This window comes from Mya arenaria, chromosome 11 (genome assembly GCF_026914265.1).
Source record: "Mya arenaria isolate MELC-2E11 chromosome 11, ASM2691426v1".
NCBI lineage: Eukaryota > Metazoa > Mollusca > Bivalvia > Myida > Myidae > Mya > Mya arenaria.
The window spans coordinates 17,533,491-17,552,685 of NC_069132.1; the positions used below are offsets into that span (position 1 = coordinate 17,533,491).

The 19,195-nt window shown below is 40.8% G+C and overlaps 1 protein-coding gene across 1 annotated transcript; it reads right to left on the reverse strand.

Moving 5' to 3' along the window:
- Positions 1-5,311: 5,311 nt before the first annotated feature.
- LOC128209791 (uncharacterized) lies at positions 5,312-8,514 on the reverse strand. Its single transcript, XM_052914000.1, has one exon. The coding sequence runs from the start codon at positions 8,206-8,208 to the stop codon at positions 5,905-5,907; it is 2,304 nt and encodes a 767-aa protein (XP_052769960.1). The 5' UTR covers positions 8,209-8,514; the 3' UTR covers positions 5,312-5,904.
- Between the last annotated feature and the right edge of the window lie 10,681 nt (positions 8,515-19,195).

Consider the following 19,195-nt stretch of genomic DNA (forward strand, 5'->3'; position numbering starts at 1 on the left):
CTTTTACAAAAACTGGCTAGGAATCAGCTTAAGAACAAATATGTTGTCATGGCTGCAAATTAATTTGCGCAAATCGCCGTGATGATGAGAATTATGTTGTTACGTATGTGTGCTTTAAACTGTTTCCAAGCTTCGATATAATGTTCGTGCTTTGAAATGTAAATGTATAGTATAGCGTTTTAGGATATATTTCCTCTATTGTTGTACAATAGATGAGTCAAATCCACTTATGTTTTCATTTTATTATTTTACTAGTTCCCGAGTTGGTTTGGGTTTTCCATAGTTATACTTAGTCAGTTTAGAGGTCAATCTCAGAACGAGGCCATCCTACTGAAAGACCCTATATTGACGCAAAACAATATTTGACTAGGAATCCATCTAATTTCACAGCGGAATTGAAATTATTCGATTTTATTGTTTGTCTGTTTATAATGTATTGCTTTTTTCGTCCTGAAAATGGATAATTTCAAAGGCACATAAAGGGAAATCAGGGTCCGCCGCGCGCACTGGCTACGATGAAGTAGAGTAAAAATGCCCCGGCTATTACTTCAGCGAATAATAAAAGTAGTTTACTTCATGTTCTAAAATTTTGGTAATCGAATATTCGAATATTCGAGCGAAAGAATTACCGAATATTCGAATATCAATTTTGCCATTCGTTTGCATCCCTAGATATGACAGATTCTCCCGCCCGGATTCATTATGACCGATGATACCGCCCGGATTCCAATATGACAGATGATTCCGCCCGGATTCAGATATGACAGATGATTTCGCCCGGATTCAGATATTGCAAATGATTTCGCCCGGATGCAGATATGACAAATGATACCACCCGGATTCAGATATGAAAGATGATACGGTCCGGATTCAGATATGACAGATGATACGGTCCGGATTCCAATAGGACAGATTCTACCGCCCGGATTCAGATATGAAAGATGATACGGTCCGGATTCAGATATGACAGATGATACGGTCCGGATTCCAATAGGACAGATTCTACCGCCCGTATTCAGATATGTCAGATGATACCTCCCGGATTCCAATAGGACAGATTCTACCGCCTGGATAAAAAAATGACAGATTCTCCCGCCTAGATTTAAAAACGACAAATCCGACCGCCAGGATTCCAATAGGACATATGCTACCGCCCGGATTCCAATAGGACATATTCTAACGACCGAATTCCAATAGGACATTATTATTTTCTTTCGTCCGGATTAAAATAGGACAGATTCTACCCTCGGATTCAAATATGAGAAATTTTACCGCCCTGATTAAAAATGACAGATTCTACCGCCCGGTTGCAAATAGGACATATTCTACCGCTCGGATTATAATAGGACAGATTCTACCGCCCGGTTGCAAATAGGACATGTACCGCTCGGATTCCAATATGGCAGACTCTACTGCTTGGATTCATATAGGACAGATTCTACGCCCGGATTCCAATAGGACATTATCTACCATCCGGATTCAAATATGACATATTCTACTGGCCGGATTCAAATAGGACAGATTCTACCACCCGGATTCAAATAGGACGGTTTCTACGCCCAGATTCAAATAGGACAGATTCTACCGCCCGGATTCAAATAGGACAGATTTTACCACCCTGCATGAAACTGCGCATATAACAGAAAAGAATAGAACAGAATGCTTATTGCATGCCTGCAAAAGGAAATTATTAACATGTTACACACTATTATGAAAGATATAGAGGATATTTGTTGACTTTAGTGTAAGATGGTCTTTTATTCGGCCAATGTATCTATTACTGCACTACAGACGAAAACTGCACTACAGACAACAACAAGCCTGTACTCTACTTGTTACATACATGTACTTTTTCAAGTCAAGGAAAACAAATCTTATAAAAGATGGAAAAAGTAGTCCCGAGTTGTCTGCAGAGTGAAATGATCAAATGTCTTCATTTCACCTTAGCCAGAGTGAAATTATCAAGTTATCATTCACCAATATTTTCATTCTTTCACCGATATGAATGAAATAAAATTCTAACTGTGCTTTACCTAGTTGATGACTGACCTGTTAAAAGAAATTGGGCGCTTTAGTAAGAATAATTTTTAAATACAGCTTGTCTTATATTGACTACATAATGAAACCTCATTCTTTAATCTGGGCAGTTTAAATCTATATGTGTATGAATAAAGAAAACTGTGATAGGTCCCTTTTATAACCCTACTACCAACTAGCCGAAAACCCTGATAAGAATGATAACTAAAATGTTCTCAAGTATGTTCAACTCACATACAGTCAAGCAATAGTTAATTGTTACCATTCAGATAAGGGAGATAATGTGCAGACGAAAACACTCTTAAACATGATACAAAAACGCTTTAATAATGGTTAACAAAAAGTCCGATAAACGAACTAATTGTGTTTATTTTGTTGCATATAACACTCTCCGAACTCAATACTTCTATAACTCAGCGGTAACGACTAGGCGTGTATATCAAAGGGACCTGGGTTAGAATCGTGTAACTACGGGTAATTTCATCATTTTTTCTTCGTTTAATATTGATAGATATTTTTTGTTCCAATCCTTCGTACTTATTAACGCATGAAAAATACGAGCCATGTTATATAATTGTAATTGCCTAAAACATTATACAGACGCATTTAACCCTTTTTAATAAAGGATAGCGATACAAGAAGTGCTGGACATAAAAAGTAAAGTGTTTATTCATTACAGTATCATCCCTCTCAATTTAGGGCCAAACTCCGCTAGGTTTATGCGACACTCAGCCTTTGACCCCCTGCTCCACCACTGGACCACGGACTATAAATGGTTGCAGTTATTTAGGTACATTTTTGACTCGTCATTGTCGAATGATTTAATAAAAAGGCAAGCTGTAACCTAAGCTGTTGCTGGCGCAACGTAGCAATAAACAGCCGTTTTACGACATAAAGTGACACGTCGAAACACTTCAACGTCACTCAAAAACGTCTTTGCATATAAACGTCCCTGTTAAAACGTTTTCCCACTTTCCCCTATTGAAAACTAATAACGATACCGTTCTTGACCGTTATATATGATCAAGTACAACAATACATACTAGGTAGATATATAAATGTGATGTTGTCTTCCTGCGACTTGTGAACTCCTGTGTTTTAAAACTTACTGTTTATGTAGTCGCAGGACGCATTAAGGACAAACTTAAAAACTGGACCAAGTTTCTACACCGAGACCATACTGATAAATTCGTATCTAAAGTAAACATTTAATTTTGAGATGAATATATTTGTAAATGTTAAACGTTTAATTATTATTAATTGTGTACATGCTTGGAGTAGAAACATTAAACAATTTTATATCGAAAAAAAAACAGGACGTTGTCGCCTACATAGACTGAAAGTTCTCTATTTTCAATTTGAACGTTACAATTCATTTGCACGACCACGACTGTTTAGCGTGTCAACTTATATCATATTTTGCCCAGAAAATATGATGAAAGACTTTGATCTGTCTTCCTTGCCATTTTGGATAATTAATGAAGGCCCCGTCTCTTCTCGTCATGTCTGTCATGAACAACAGGGTCAAAGATTACATCGCCATAGATTGTTAACTTCTTAATCATATATGCTTTAAAATTGCTTTTCATTAATAAACTCTTTGTTTGAAGTTCATCTTACAAACTCTAGGCTGTAACAAATTGAGACACAAATTAATTAACATGGGAAAAAGAAGGTGGTATCATTTTGTATTGAGTACTTAATTTTAAATATAGCTGCGACACCAGAACCTAGGTGGACTACTATCTTAAATACTAGTTTATCGTACAAGGGCACTGGTCTCGTACAAGGGCACTGGTATCGTACAAGGGCACAGGTCTCGTACAGGGGCACTGGTCTCGTATAGGGGCACTGGTCTCCTATAAGGACACTGGTCTCGTATAGGGGCACTGGTCTCGTACAGGGGCACTGGTCTCGTATAGGGGCACTGGTCTCGTATAGGGGCACTGGTCTCGTATAGGGGCACAGGTCTCGTACAAGGGCACTGATCTCGTATAGGGGCACTGGTCTCGTACAGGTGCACTGGTCTCGTATAGGGGCATAAGGACACTGGTCTCGTATAAGGGCACTGGTCTCGTATAAGGACACTGGTCTCGTATAAGGGCACAGGTCTCGTATAATGGCATAGGTCACGTATAAGGACACTGGTCTCACATAAGGGCACATGTCTCGTATAAGAGCATAGGTCTAGCGTATAAGGGCACTGGTCTCGTATAAGGACACAGGTCCCGTATAATGGCATAGGTCTCGTATAAGGACACTGGTCTCGCATAAGGGCACATGTCTCATATAAGGGCTCAGGTCTCGTACAGGGGCACTGGTATCGTGCAAGGGCACTGGTCTCGTATAAGGACACTGGTCTCGTATAAGGGCTCAGGTCTCGTACAGGGGCAATGGTATCGTACAAGGGCACTGGTCTCGTATAAGGACACTGGTCTCGTATAAGGGCTCAGGTCGCGTATAATGGCATAGGTCTCGTATAAGGACACTGGTCTCGCATAAGGGCATATGTCTCGTATAAGAGCATATGTCTCGCGTATAAGGGCACTGGTCTCGTATAAGGACACAGGTCCCGTATAAGGACACAGGTCTCGTATAAGTACACATGTCTGACTCGTATAATGGCACTGGTCGTGCATAAGAACACCGGTCTCGTATAAGGGCTCAGGTCTCGTATAAGTGCACTGGTCTCGTAAAAGGACATAGGTCTCGTATAAGGAGAGAGAGAGAGAGAGAGAGAGAGAGAGAGAGAGAGAGGGGGGGGGGGGGGGGGGGTGATAGAGGAAATGAAGGCAAACCGTGTAATCCAGCGACCAAGTACATTGGTAGAGGATAGTGGATATAAAGGGAAAATAGTGCTTTCAATCGACAATCCAGCGATACACTACATGTGTAGATGAAAGAGGAAACAAAGGGTAAACAGTGTAATCCAGCGGCCATCCAGCGACCCAGAACATTTGTAGAGGATAGTGGAAATGACGGGAAAACAGTGTAATCCAGCGGCAATCCAGCGACCCAGTACTTTTGAAGAAGATTGTGGACATGCCTGGATAGCAGTGTAATCCAGCGGCCATCCAGCGACTCAGAACATTTGTAGAAGATAGAGGAAATGACTGGAAAACAGTGTAATCCAGCGGCAGTTCGATTCCCGGCTACAGCAGCTTATATTTGAATGCGAATTATATATTTTAAATACATTTATTGTAAAACGAGTATATTAATATGGAGGTTATTTCGATCACTAAACAACCGGAAACGCATTTTCAAGTTGGAAGATATTTTGTTCAGTTTATTTCATAGAAATAAATAAATGCATTTTTACAAATTGCACAAATATAGACATAACAACATTAAACATTAAAATGAAATCCATATAAATTCAACGCACATATATCGTTATTTGTTAATTAAGCTTTCGATATGAAAACTTAATATAACGTTATATACATATGTATGCGATCCGGCAAATGATTGAAAAGCTATACTTCTGAATGATGTCTTACCACGAGCCCATTCATTATCTAGTTTACACCTTTGACAATACTTTGCATTTGCTTTACTGACACTAGTTATGCATTTTATTTATATCGATATGTGATACAAGACACTTCAAATCCAATGAATTTAACGTGCTATGTATCGCAGTTTTGTTTGTTTCATCTTTGCAAATATTCGAGTTACTGGTAGAAAGCCAATACTTAAGTACTTTATTGCTAGTACTATATAAGTGACCGATGACCAATTAGGTACCACATTTGAAAGACCCTGCCTCCGGGAACGGCTTATCTGCCGTGCATATTGTTCCTTGGATTTAAGCACGAGGGTAAAATACATTGCACTTTTCAAATATAACTTTGTTCACCGTTTTCAGTGTGGCCCGAGCATTTGCTGTATAAAATTATTCCAGGCCATCTGCTGGCGGACGGACGGACGTCTAGAGACTCTGGACTGTTCGACACGGGATCGCTGTCGCGAATGTTCCGCAACTTCAGCTCTTATATTGTCTCGACCAGCAACAGGATGACCGCGCAAAGGCCTTACTGCGTGGTTGTTCAGTTGTCTCAGGAGCGATTGGTCTGGCCCTCTTACAACCCTGGCCGATGAGCCCTGTCGACTGACGGGGCGGGCGGACACAGCGGGCCCGAGTCTTGTCTGTAGCTGCTGATGCCATCTGTCTTGAGGGGACTCTGTGAAACGAGTCACGTGCCTAGTATGTGTCGGGCTCGGAGCGGGCGTCACTTCAACATAAATGCCATTTGTCGGGTTTTGGATTCTTTGTATTATATTGCCACCGGGGGCGCTTCCACCGCGGCCACTGACAGCAGGTATCCGGGTAACTGACTTAAAAGAAGGTAACATATGTGGCCATATTTTGACAGTTTCCTGACTGATCCCTTCCGGCACCCATGATCGACGTTTATCTGCTCTTGAAACAACTTTAGTAGTAGCCATATCTGCACTTGCTGACGGTGACCACAACACCCGTTTTTCTGTAAAGGTTTGCTGTCCGTCAGCTCTGTGAGATACAAAAACGCTCGGTGCTTTACTTGTCAACATGCTTGGTGGGCGTTGGTCCCGCTGCTCTTGTCGTCGCTGTTCCATTATCGCCTTATGTTGCCGTTGTCTTTCTTCGAGCAAGTCTCGCTGACGCTGACGTCGCCCCTCTTCTTGCAGTGCTCGCGTCCGCTGTTGCAGTAAGCGTTCTCTTAATAATTGGCGTTGACGTAAGCGTTCTTCGTGCTGTTTGAGCAATTGTATCTGCGTCGAGTCTCTTGTTGGCGAAATGATGGCGTTTGGTCGGTTTAGCCGCGTCATATCTGGTCTCCTCGGTAAAGACAGCGGGGGAGGAGCAGGAGACTGATGACGCCGCCTGATATCTAACAGCCTTTGTCGCTGACGAGCGTTCTCTTTTGTTAAATCAAGAGTAAACAGGCTTTTTTGCGTGTTCAAAGTTTGTCCTCTGGATTCGGCGGCTGCAATGCGTTGGGGCTCAATACGCCTAGCTTGGGTGAACGTTCGTGTTCGCGCCGTTGGTGGGGCGGGAGTATATACCAGAGTCGGCTTCCTTGTCCATTGTATGAAAGAGCGAGGTACAGGTGGTGGCGCTGGTACGTTCAATCTGACAACCTTCGGACTGTTAAAAGTTTTCTCACTTCCATCACATGCCCAAGCTGGAAATGAATGCAAGTCTTGGAGCGGCGTGGGCCTTTTTAACCATTCTATAACCCGATTAGCGCTAACGATGTAGACATCGTTAAGAGACACGAGCTTCTGGATGAATCTATCCATGGCCTTAAGCCTGTCGGGGTAGTAGAACCAGGAAGGATGCATGTTAATCCCAAATGGCATCCGTGTGGTTGTATAATAGTTATGGAAATTATCCCAAAGGAATTTATATGCGACTTCCTCATCTGGTGGGGCGTTCATACAGCCGTCCACATACACACAATCGTATGCTTGCTTATAATCCATTAACGACACGACCGGGATCTCCCAAAACCCGGCATGTTTGTGCCTGGGACAAGGCTTTACCTGACATTCAAACGGGTAACCGAAATCAAGCGTAAAAGGCCCGGGTGGTTTTTCCTTGAAACTTCGCTTACTAAATGTTAGAGTGGCGTCGTAGGTATATCCAAGCTTTTTAAGCGTATCTGGCTGCAGATCCCCGGCGGGTTTAAGATACGGGCTCCGCCATCCAACAATTTCCTCAATAGGTATCCCAGCCAACTTCGCGAGATTCTCCTTCTGTTGCTTTGCTTCCGGAAAGAAATTCGATCCGTTCATTGTACTGTGTGTGACACTGTGGCTGGCAATCTCCATTCCAAGGCTGTGAAATTCAGAGACCAGTCCGTATTGTGTATTATCGTGAGAGATAAACAGAGTCATTGTAACTGGACAGCCGTTAGGGTTCTTCCTCGAGGAATCGAACAACTGTCTGTAGAAGCCAGCCGCCTGGCCGGTAACAGCATCGTCAAACGTGAAGAAGACCGTCTGCGGGATCTGTGCCAGGGTGACATTCGTAAACCGTAGCTCGTCGGAGCAGCACACGCAATCGGGCGGGAAACACTGCTGGCTCTTCTGGCATGAAACACACGCCGACGGCATCGCGCCTGATATCACGTGCACTAACATAGCCGTCAATAACGAAAACAAAAGAGTTTGGGCTCCCATTTCTTTGCTTTATTAAGGTTACACAATTGATGAAACTGTCATTATACACACACAGCTCCAATTTTAGTTCGGTATATCCAATCAATTCAACAAATATCCGACTGGCACACGATCTGTATACGTTCTTATGTCTGTCTGAGCCCGTTCCCAAACTGTTGACGAGGGCAACCTATGGGATGACGGAGTCGCGCGCCTAGCTTCCTTCTCCACCGGCAATATAATGATAATGGCGTTGATAGTAAATCGTCATGCGCCAGTGACAACAGTTTAATATCTGCCTGTCACTGCTCGCATCTTTATATCATCATGTGAAGTAACACCGACACCTCCTATATTCCCCTTCGGCTGTATAGAAAACGCCAGGCACTTGGTTACACAATTACGAACGAGGATAAAAAGTACCACACAAGTCATAATAATGATTTGCTACTTGCAGTGTTCATGTTTTGTACAGGATGGTGCATTTGACATTCAAAATTACGTTATCAACCGTATAAGGCGTTAGGCGGTAGGCGATTATGTTGGTTTACTTGACTAACAAGCTCCCTTATTTATAACCTATCAATCCAAAGATTCTTTTTAATGTTGTACTTTATCTGCAAGTAGACTTGACGACTATCATTCCTTTCATAGACTTTGTATATGAAAATAGCTTCCATCAACAATACGACTAGGCTGTTTATTAAAAAATAAACTTGAATAGTAATACTGATTAAACGTGCTTTTTATAAATTTGTTATAACACTAGTAAATTAACTGAGACCACTAACATGGTCACTCGGAGCTTTATATGGAATGCGTGAAACACCAGAGCACTAACCAGAATTTAACAGTTGTTATGGTATATTATACTTGTTGTTGTTGTTGGATAATCAACAACGCTTGGATTTTGAAAAAAAACTGATACTTATATGCCAGGCAACCTAATAAAAATAATATCTGGCCTTAAAAATAAAAGTTAAAGCGTCATAAATGATTTAGGACCCAAACTTCGCCTAAACCGCTTGAAGACAAGTGCGTGCCAACATCCATGAGTAATACAGACATAGAGGAACTATTCTCATGCCTGGTTAACATCAAAGATTTTTACACTCAACGCTAAATGCTTTAACAATCGGTCCGATTGTCTTCGCTTGAAGGAAATTTGCAGTTTCACGTTGTTCGTGAAACTTACTTAAATGATTACATAAATAACATGTTATTATGTTGCTCATATTTCACCACATGTCTACTTTCATGCAAAACTGTCAACAAATTAATAAAACTTCAAGGTTTTAAAAGGAACAATTAGTGTTGATGTAATTACGTGGCTATAAAAACATGGATACCGTGACTATTTCTGTTGCGAATATGTTGTGCAATAAATGGAGTTGAATGATATACGAAATATGTAAAAACAAAATGTACAGTCAGTGTTAAACATATATTCTAAACAAATGAGGGAGGAGCAACCGGTAACCACTTTTTATGAACAGTTCAATGCGTGGCGATTTAAAGTTAACGAAAGAATTTCCTTGTCCACAAAGTACACTACAAGCAAAGGTTTCCGCTTACTTATGGGAAGCCACTCTTTGTTAAGACAAAGTATTTATTCGCTAAAGTTCTATATATGAATATTACATGTATTGTTATATATATATTTAGGTCCCTTTGAAGCTGATGTCAGAGTTACCACCGATGATGTTAACACATCTGCATATTTCTCTAAAAAAGTATTTCCTCACCGAGTGGGTTGTTAATAGCTCTCTGCATAAAACAATAATGACATCATAATAGTATGCATCATTTCAGGCTGCACTAACCCTACAACGTTATAAATGGGGAAACCCAAGCTGATAATGTTAACAATTTCTTTGTTGTCGAGTTCATGTGGTACAACGCACTAAAGGGTGTTCATTTGTTTTACGTTACAATTCACCAGTATCACCGGTTATACCTTACGGCTGTGACATTGACTGAGTGTCGCAGGCCACGGTGTTACCTCAGGGAGTATTAAAGAATTGTATTTTACTATATACTTAATTAAGGGCCTGCATCACTATTCATTACCATGTTAAATGGGATAAATGTGAAACAAAATCAAAATTAAGGCCAAGTCAACTCCTTTGCAATTAAAAGCTGCAGATTTATGAATAACGTCAACACATTGTATAATTTATTTTCTCTCTGTGTTAATAAATCATTATTTCTATACCGACTACCTGATAATTTATTACTTATTATATGCTTTCGAGATTGATCAGTGAACTAAAATGATAATTCATTGATAAATAGCAATGGGATATAATTGTTCACTGTTTTGAAGTTTTACCCGCTCTCACTTTCAAATCAAACGCCAGAGCGCACGTGGCGGGAAAAAGAGTTCGCAACCATTTGGCGCGCTCTTAGAAAAAAAACCTTACAATTACCTGTCAATTTAATCCTTTTTAGTTATATCATAAAAAGAAAAAATGCTCGTAAACACCAAAGGATATATTTCACTTGTGCATTATAGCTTTTTGTACTCATTCGATGAAATATATTACGATCTTGCACTGAAACCATTAATTATCCACTATGCTTCTATATCAAAAACGCGTAGCTTATTGCTTCATATTTTATTCATAGGAGCACTGATATACCGATGTAAAAACATTTTGGTGTTTGCATGTGGGCCAATGGCAATTGATCATTTTTCAATTGTTTTCTTTTCAGCTACTTTACGTAGCCTAATTCTGACGAACTCACCAAAAATAGTTTATCGAGTATATTTCAGTCAGTCTATTTTTCCAACAAGGCTTACTTGTTGAACTTGTGCCAGTAGTAAAGTAAAAGGTAGCATAACTATACTTGGTGTTGAATTTATGTGGGCCAAAGACAATCGAGGATTTTTCTGATTTTCTGATCGATGATTTCCAAGTATTTGTTTCGATATTATTTTGGCAATGTACAGAAAATGGAGCGAGCGCAGCCAAAATGAGCTCTGACTTATTTGGATGGAAAAGCGCCGAAACATAAATGTGTATGGTACTTCTCATTTTAAAATCAAGAAATTGTTGATATTAAGATTATAAGAACTTATAAGGTATGTTTGCTTAGTACAGAACTTTACTAGGATGACACCGTTAAGTTTTTTATTCATACTGATCTACATTTGGTACTGAATTTGCCTGAGAGGTCGTATATTATAACAGCGTAATCAACGAAGAGACGTAAGTGCTGAATTTGCATTTCAATTTTAAATATTGTCAAATAAATAGTTTAATTGCGTACTGAAAAGTTGCCAATACGACTCAAAAGTTATTTAGTATTTACACATCTATTTTAAATTATGGCGCATGGCGTATGCTTAAACAGACAACCGCAACCTTAACTGTCAATGATAGTTACTTCAAACGAGCGCAGAGGACAGAGCGATCCATGAAGAAGACGACTGTACCAAGTCACGTAGACCGACACTTTATGCTCTCCGAAAAAAATGTTGTATTCATCGTCATATCATTAATAAAAATTAGCTATTAATTAGCTTCTTTTATTATGCTCCCCTTTGAAGAAGAGGGGTATATTGCTTTGCACATGTCGGTCGGTATGTCGGTCGGTTGGTCCGTCGGTAGACCAAAGCTTGTCCGAGTGATAACTCGACAATGCCTAGACGTATGGCCCTCATACTTGACATGGAGGTTGGGCCTGACCAGTAGACGACCCCAATTGATTTTGGGGGTCATTGGGCCAAAGATCAAGTTCACAGTGACCTTGAATGGTAAAAGGTTGTCTGAGTGATAACTTAACAATTGTTGGTATTATGCACCACAGTTTAGCAATTAAAATTTTAATGTGATACATGTAGTTATAATTTGTGTCCAATTATTGATACACTTTTGCCTTGAGGATGTATAATTTTGAAAAACCGTTTCACAGACTCACACAACTCTAACACCTCCTTGTCGCAAATAGTTCTTTGCGATCAAAACAAAATCTATTTTGAAAGCATGATATTTATTACAGTATGTTTCCATTGTTCCCTAGATGAAATTAGTTCTGGGTGTAACGGAAAAACTTTAATAAAACATTAAAAGTCAAAAGGGTATTACTCCTTCCTAATGTTTCTACTAGTACATTTCGAGTCAAGACAACGAATTCCAAAAAAACTGAATTTCTTGATCATTACTGAAAAGTGCAACTGCTTCAGCCTTCACGTAGACTCACACAGCCCTAGCATAGACTCACACAGCCCTAACATGACTCACACAGCCCTAACATGGACTCACATAGCCCTAGCACAGATTCGCATAACCCTAGCACAGACTCGCATAGCCCTAGCATATACTCACACAGCCCTAACAGAGCCCTAACACAGACTCACACATCCCTTACATTGCTCACACAGCCCTAGCATTGCTCACACAGCCCTAGTTTTGCTCACACAGCCCTAGCATAGACTCACACAGCCCTAGCATAGACTCACACAGCCCTAGCATTGCTCTCACACAGCCCTAACATTGCTCACATAGCACTAGCATTGCTCACACAGCCCTAGCATTTCTCACACAGCCCAAACACAGCTCTATCATGGACTCACACAGCCCTAACATAGACTCACACAGCCCTAGCACAGACTCACACAACCCTAACAGACTCGCACAGCCCTAGCACAGCCCTAGCACAGACTCACACAGCCTTAACACAGCCCTAACACAGACTCACACATACCTTTCATTACTTACACAGCCCTAGCATTGCTCACACAGCCCTAACATAGCCCTAGCATAAACTCACACAGCCCTAGCATAGACTCACACAGTCCTAGCATTGCTCTCACACATCCCTAACATTGCTCACACAGCCCTAACATTGCTCACACAGCCCTAGCATTTCTCACACAGCCCAAACACAGCCCAAGCATGGACTCACACAGCCCTAACTTTGCTCACACAGCCCTAGCATTGCTCACACAGCCCTAACATTGCTCACACAGCCCTAGCATTTCTCACAGAGCCCAAACACAGCCCAAGCATGGACTCACACAGCCCTAACTTTGCTCAAACAGCCCTAGCATTGCTCACAAAGCCCTAGAATTTCTCACACAGCCCTAACATAGACTCACACAGCCCTAACATAGACTTACACAGCCCTAGCATTGCTCACACAGCCCTCGCATTTCTCACACAGCCCTAACATAGACTCACACAGCCCTAGCATAGATTCACAGATCCCTAGCATAGACTCACACAGCCCTAGCATAGGCTCACACAGCCCTAGCATTTCTCACACCGCCCTAGCATTGCTCACACAGCCCTAGCACAGACTCACACATCCCTACCATTTCTCACACAGCCCTAGCATTGTTCACACAGCCCTAACACAGACTCACACAGCCCTAACACAGACTCACACAGTCCTAGCATTGCTCACACAGCCCTAGCATTGCTCACACAGCCCTAGCATTGTTCACACCGCCCTAACACAGACTCACACAGCCCTAACACAGACTCACACAGTCCTAGCATTGCTCACACAGCCCTAGCATTGCTCACACAGCACTATCATTGCTCACACAGCCCTAGCATTTCTCACACAGCCCTAGCATAGACTCACACAGCCCTAGCATTTCTCACATAGCCCGAATATTGCTCACACAGCCCCAGCATTGCTCACACAGCCCTAGCATTGCTCACACAGCCCTAGCATTGCTCACACAACCCTAGCATTGCTCACACAGCCCTAACACAGACTTGCACAGCCCTAACATAGACTCACACAGACTCACACATCCCTTTCATTGCTCACACATCCCTAGCATTACTAACACAGCCATAACATTGCTCGCACAGCCCTAGCATTGGTCACACAGCCCTAACATCGACTCACACAGCCCAATCATTGACACACACAGCCCTAGCATTGTGCATACAACCCTTACATTGCTCACATAGCCCAATCATTGACTCACACAGCCCCAGCATTGCTCACACATCCCTAACATAGACTCACACAGCCCAATCATTGACTCACACAGCCCTAGCATTGTTCACACAGCCCTAGCATTGTTCATACAGCCCTAACATTGCTCACACAACCCAATCATTGACTCACACAACCCTAGCATTGCTCACACATCCCTAACATAGACTCACACAGCCCAATCATTGACTCACACAGCCCTAGCATTGCTCACATAGCCCTAGCATTGTTCAAACAGCCCTAACATTGCTCACACAGCCCAATCATTGACTCACACAGCCCTAGCATTGCTCACACAGCCCTAGCATTGTTCAAACAGCCCTAACACAGACTCACACAGCCCAATCATTGACTCACACAGCCTTAGCATTGTTCACACAGCCCTAGCATTGCTCACACAGACGTAAAACAGATTCACACATCCCTTACATTGCTCACACATCCCTTGCATTACTAACACGGCCATAACATTGCTCACACAGCCCTAGCATTGCTCACACAGCGCTAACATAGACTCACATAACCCTAATATAGACTCACACATCCCAATCATTGACTCACACAACCTTAGCATTGTTCATACAGCCCAAACATTGCTCACACAGCCCAATCATTGACTCACACGGCCCCAGCATTGCTCACACATCCCTAACATAGACTCACACAGCCCAATCATTGACTCACACAGCCCTAGCATTGTTCACACAGCCCTAGCATTGTTCAAAGAGCCCTAACATAGACTCACACAGCCCTAGCATAGACTCACACAGCCATAGCATTGTTTACGCAGCCCTAACATAGACTCGCACAGCCCAATCATTGACTCACACAACCCTAGCATTGTTCACACAGCCCTAACATTGCTCACACAGCCCTAAGAAAGACTCATTCAGCCCTAGCATTGCTTACACAGCCGTAACATCTAGGAGGAACTATGATGTATGGGATACTGCATCTTGCCTTATGAAAATGTCCAAGAAAAACCCGCAATATTTGTTTACTAAAAAGTTGCATCGTTCTCTTCAGTGTGTACAATACTTTATATATGTATAGTTAAATCTGTAGATAGTCAATCAAAAAAGATGCGTAGTAAACCCGCGTGTTTTTCCCCACACAATCTTATCAAAAAAGATGCACTGAAGATAATATCAAATCTCGCATATTTTTTTATCGAATTTCAAGAAATCACAATACTTGTCTTATATAAAGACCTACAAATTTGAAAATGTAAGAAATAAATGTCGTTTTTTTCTCTCGTGCAATTTAGAAGACGAGGTGATGGACAGCGAACGCTCTAATCGGATTTTGTAATTTTGAGTTACTTTCGATATTCGTTCTTGAATGAGTACCTTATTAATGATAAACAAGACAAGAAGGATCTTTAAGTCGATGGAGACTATATTTAGGTATAAATGAATGTTTCTTCTTTTATGGCACGCATACAATTAGACTTGTCAAATGAGCGTGTTATTATGTGCAAAACACATGCTTTCATGTCCAAGAGATATGCTATCTAAAAAAGAACCTGTTATTATATGGACAGGTTACCGCGACACCTTAACACAAAAGCAAGCTCTGTAGGACCTTATTATTCCCAGATCATATTCTTCACAGGTCTGGGAAAAATAGGATCCTATTCGTCACAGTTTTAAACTGTGACATATATGATTGACCAAAATGGTGGTAAGCAAGAGAATCATATTCTTCACAGATTTTGTCGATGACATTGCTGTTTGATAAATTTGATATTAAAAATGTAATAATAATAATAATAATAAAAATAATGATAATAATAGCATGATAAAAGGAAGAAGAAGAAGAAGAAGAAGAAGAAGAAGAAGAAGAAGAAGAAGAAGAAGAAGAAGAAGAAGAAGAAGAAGAAGAAGAAGAAGAAGAAGAAGAACAACAACAACAACAACAACAACAACAACAACAACAACAACAACAACAACAACAACAACAATGATAATAAGTAGTGGTGGTAGTAGTAGTATGAACGTTCGCTGAATTCTAATAATCTATTAAAAATGAGGCCATGAATATGAACAATCTCAATTCTTGAGTTCAAATTCGAGAGACAAAACTGCGAACGTTCGCTGAATTCTAAAAATCTATTGAAAATCTTAATAAATTATCTTTTATATACAACTATTTATGTAAAATGGAATGGAATTAAGATAAATTTTGTATAGAATGTTCATAATCATGAACCCTGCACTGAAATCACGATAAAAAAAAGAAGTGAGCGTATATTTAGTAACAAAAAGAGATGTTTGGCAAACATTATGCCCCACGAAGCGCCACTGTCAGGACCATATGAATGAGTGTGTATGCTCGCCGAATGACCGACATTAGTCATTTCACATTATAAGTCTGTGGGAATTTCGGGTCATGTGAAAGTCATTACCAACCTCCCTATCACGATTAAATACCCCAGACCCAAGCATTCACTAGTTATCATTATACAAAATGTTACTGTATACGGTCGGTGTGACATTGACCTTTGACCTGGTGACCCAAAACCATGCCAAGTTTGAGCATCATAAGCCCAAGCGTTCTTTATTTATTAATCAGACAAGCTTTGGTATACCGGCTGACCGACCGACGGGACGACCTACCGACCGACTAATATGTACAAAACAATATAAAACTATATGTACTTCTTTGAAAGGTGCACACTTAATGTAATGAGTTATTTGGCTTAACGAAAGGCTTGGATTTGTTATACGTTATATTTTTTGGCAAGCTCCGAAGTTTATATGTCCCCCAACGCCGAACACTTACAATAACCACTTCTACGCCGTTGAAACAAACAGACAACTACAACAACAACAACAACAACACATATTCTTAAAACTGCGCCTTATACAAAAAACAATAAAACATATTCTTACAACAACATTAACAACAACAACACCACCACCAATTCTTAAAACTAAAATTTTCTCTATATTTATCTTGGTCGGATTGTGTCCCGGAGGGTGAATTGTTACACTATCGTAAATGCTCGACCATATCAGCATGCTCGGAACAAAACTATCTTTAAACCAAAGCTCTTCTAGCACTGCGTTATTCACTGCTTGCCCGAAATTTTGCTTGCCCGTTGAAAGCGTTGGAAATACTTTTTCCAGTACATCTGTCTATGCCAACACAACTCACGACAACAAACACAATGCCATCTACCTTTATGCCTCAGTCACATTTCCCGACCGGTGGCCGTAGACCGGTGGTAATCGGTAGTTTGAGCGATGCCCCAACATTGGTCCTCATCGGTCAAGTAATCCTTAACACATCTGTCACAGCAACAGGCATACCCCCGCCGATGATCGTTCGGCGAGTGACTCCAGAGGGAAACATTTTTTTACCAGCGTGGCACCGATGTTCGAGCGGTAATCGGCCGATGTATATTACATCCCTCATACATTGGTGAACATCGTTTGTACATCGGTCGCACATCGGTCGACTATGGGCCAATGTTTGGTCGAACATCGACCGATGATCGGCCGATGTCTGCTGCCCACAACTCACCCCCGCGATGACCTCAGATTCAACGGACACTGGACGATGCTCGGCCATACATCGGCCGATCCTTGAAAGATGTGTTAATGATGGGTTGCCGATGAGGAACGATGTGGGGCATCGGTGGAGACATCGCTGAATTTTAACTACAACTTATTTTCTCCCGATGACCCCCACCGATACGCCTGATGGCCTCAGTCACCGTCCGATTACTATGGGTGTCCGGCCGGCAACCACGCCATTTTTATCAAAAAACGCATCGGTTGCCCATAGTTTACCCCATCGCTAGATAATGTGACTGATACATTACTAGGCATACACCAACTATTACGGTGCCAACAAGAACCAATATTATTCCTACTTATACCACTAATACCCATACAGCAACATCATAAAAAAACACTATCTCTACAACAACCGCCACTGCGCCTAACAGCAGCCAACTAACAGCAACAACAACAACAGAAACCACAACAACATCAACGACTCTTTATGACTATAATAAATACGCATACATGTATATCAACAAAATATATCTGCAATACTGGAAATATCAATCTGGGACAAATGTGGCTTAGTTGTAAAATTTACTTTTTTTGTTAAAAAAATGATGCAATTTTTTACCTGTGAGGAATGTGATTTCATGGTACATAAAAAACCGGCTTCGATCACAAATTTCCCAGGAGCTGTGACATATATATATGTTCAAAATGTGTGACAAATGAGATCTTATTTTTCCCAGCTGTGAAGAATAGGATCCTATTTTTCCCACGCGGGAAGAATAGGATCTGGGAAAAAAAGGTCTTACAAAGCTCATTTGGCAAGATCAGATACTATTTTGACAAGAAAGTACACTCTGTAAACAAGACGTCAATTGGACATAATCACATGTCGGTAATACATAATGCCATGCTAGTTACACATAAAACATGTCAGTCTGCCACAACACCATGTCAGCTAGCCATAATTACATGTCGGTTAGACATGATAATTGATAACATATTAGTCTGACATAATACCATGTCAGTCTGACAAAATAACATGTCAGTCTGACATAATACAATGTCAGTTAGACATAATCACATGTCGGTTAGATATAATAACATGTCAGTCTGACATAATACCATGTCAGTCTGACAAAATAACATGTCAGTTAGACATAATCACATGTCGGTTAGACATAATAACATGTCAGTCTGACATAATACCATGTCAGTTAGACATAATCACATGTCGGTTAGATATAATAACATGTCAGTCTGACATAATAACATGTCAGTCTGACATAATACCATGTCAGTTAGACATAATCACATGTCGGTTAGATATAATAACATGTCAGTCTGACATAATAACATGTCATTCTGACATAATACCATGTCAGTTAGACATAATAACATGTCAGTCTGACATAATAACATGTCAGTTAGACATAATCACATGTCGGTTTGTCATAATCACATGTCATTCTGACATAATACCATGTCAGTTAGACATAATCACATGTCGGTTAGACATAATAACATGT

Bases quoted from the DNA above. Each gene is read 5' to 3' on its own strand.
- LOC128209791 (XM_052914000.1), bottom strand. From the start codon at position 8,208: ATGGGAGCCCAAACTCTTTTGTTTTCGTTATTGACGGCTATGTTAGTG.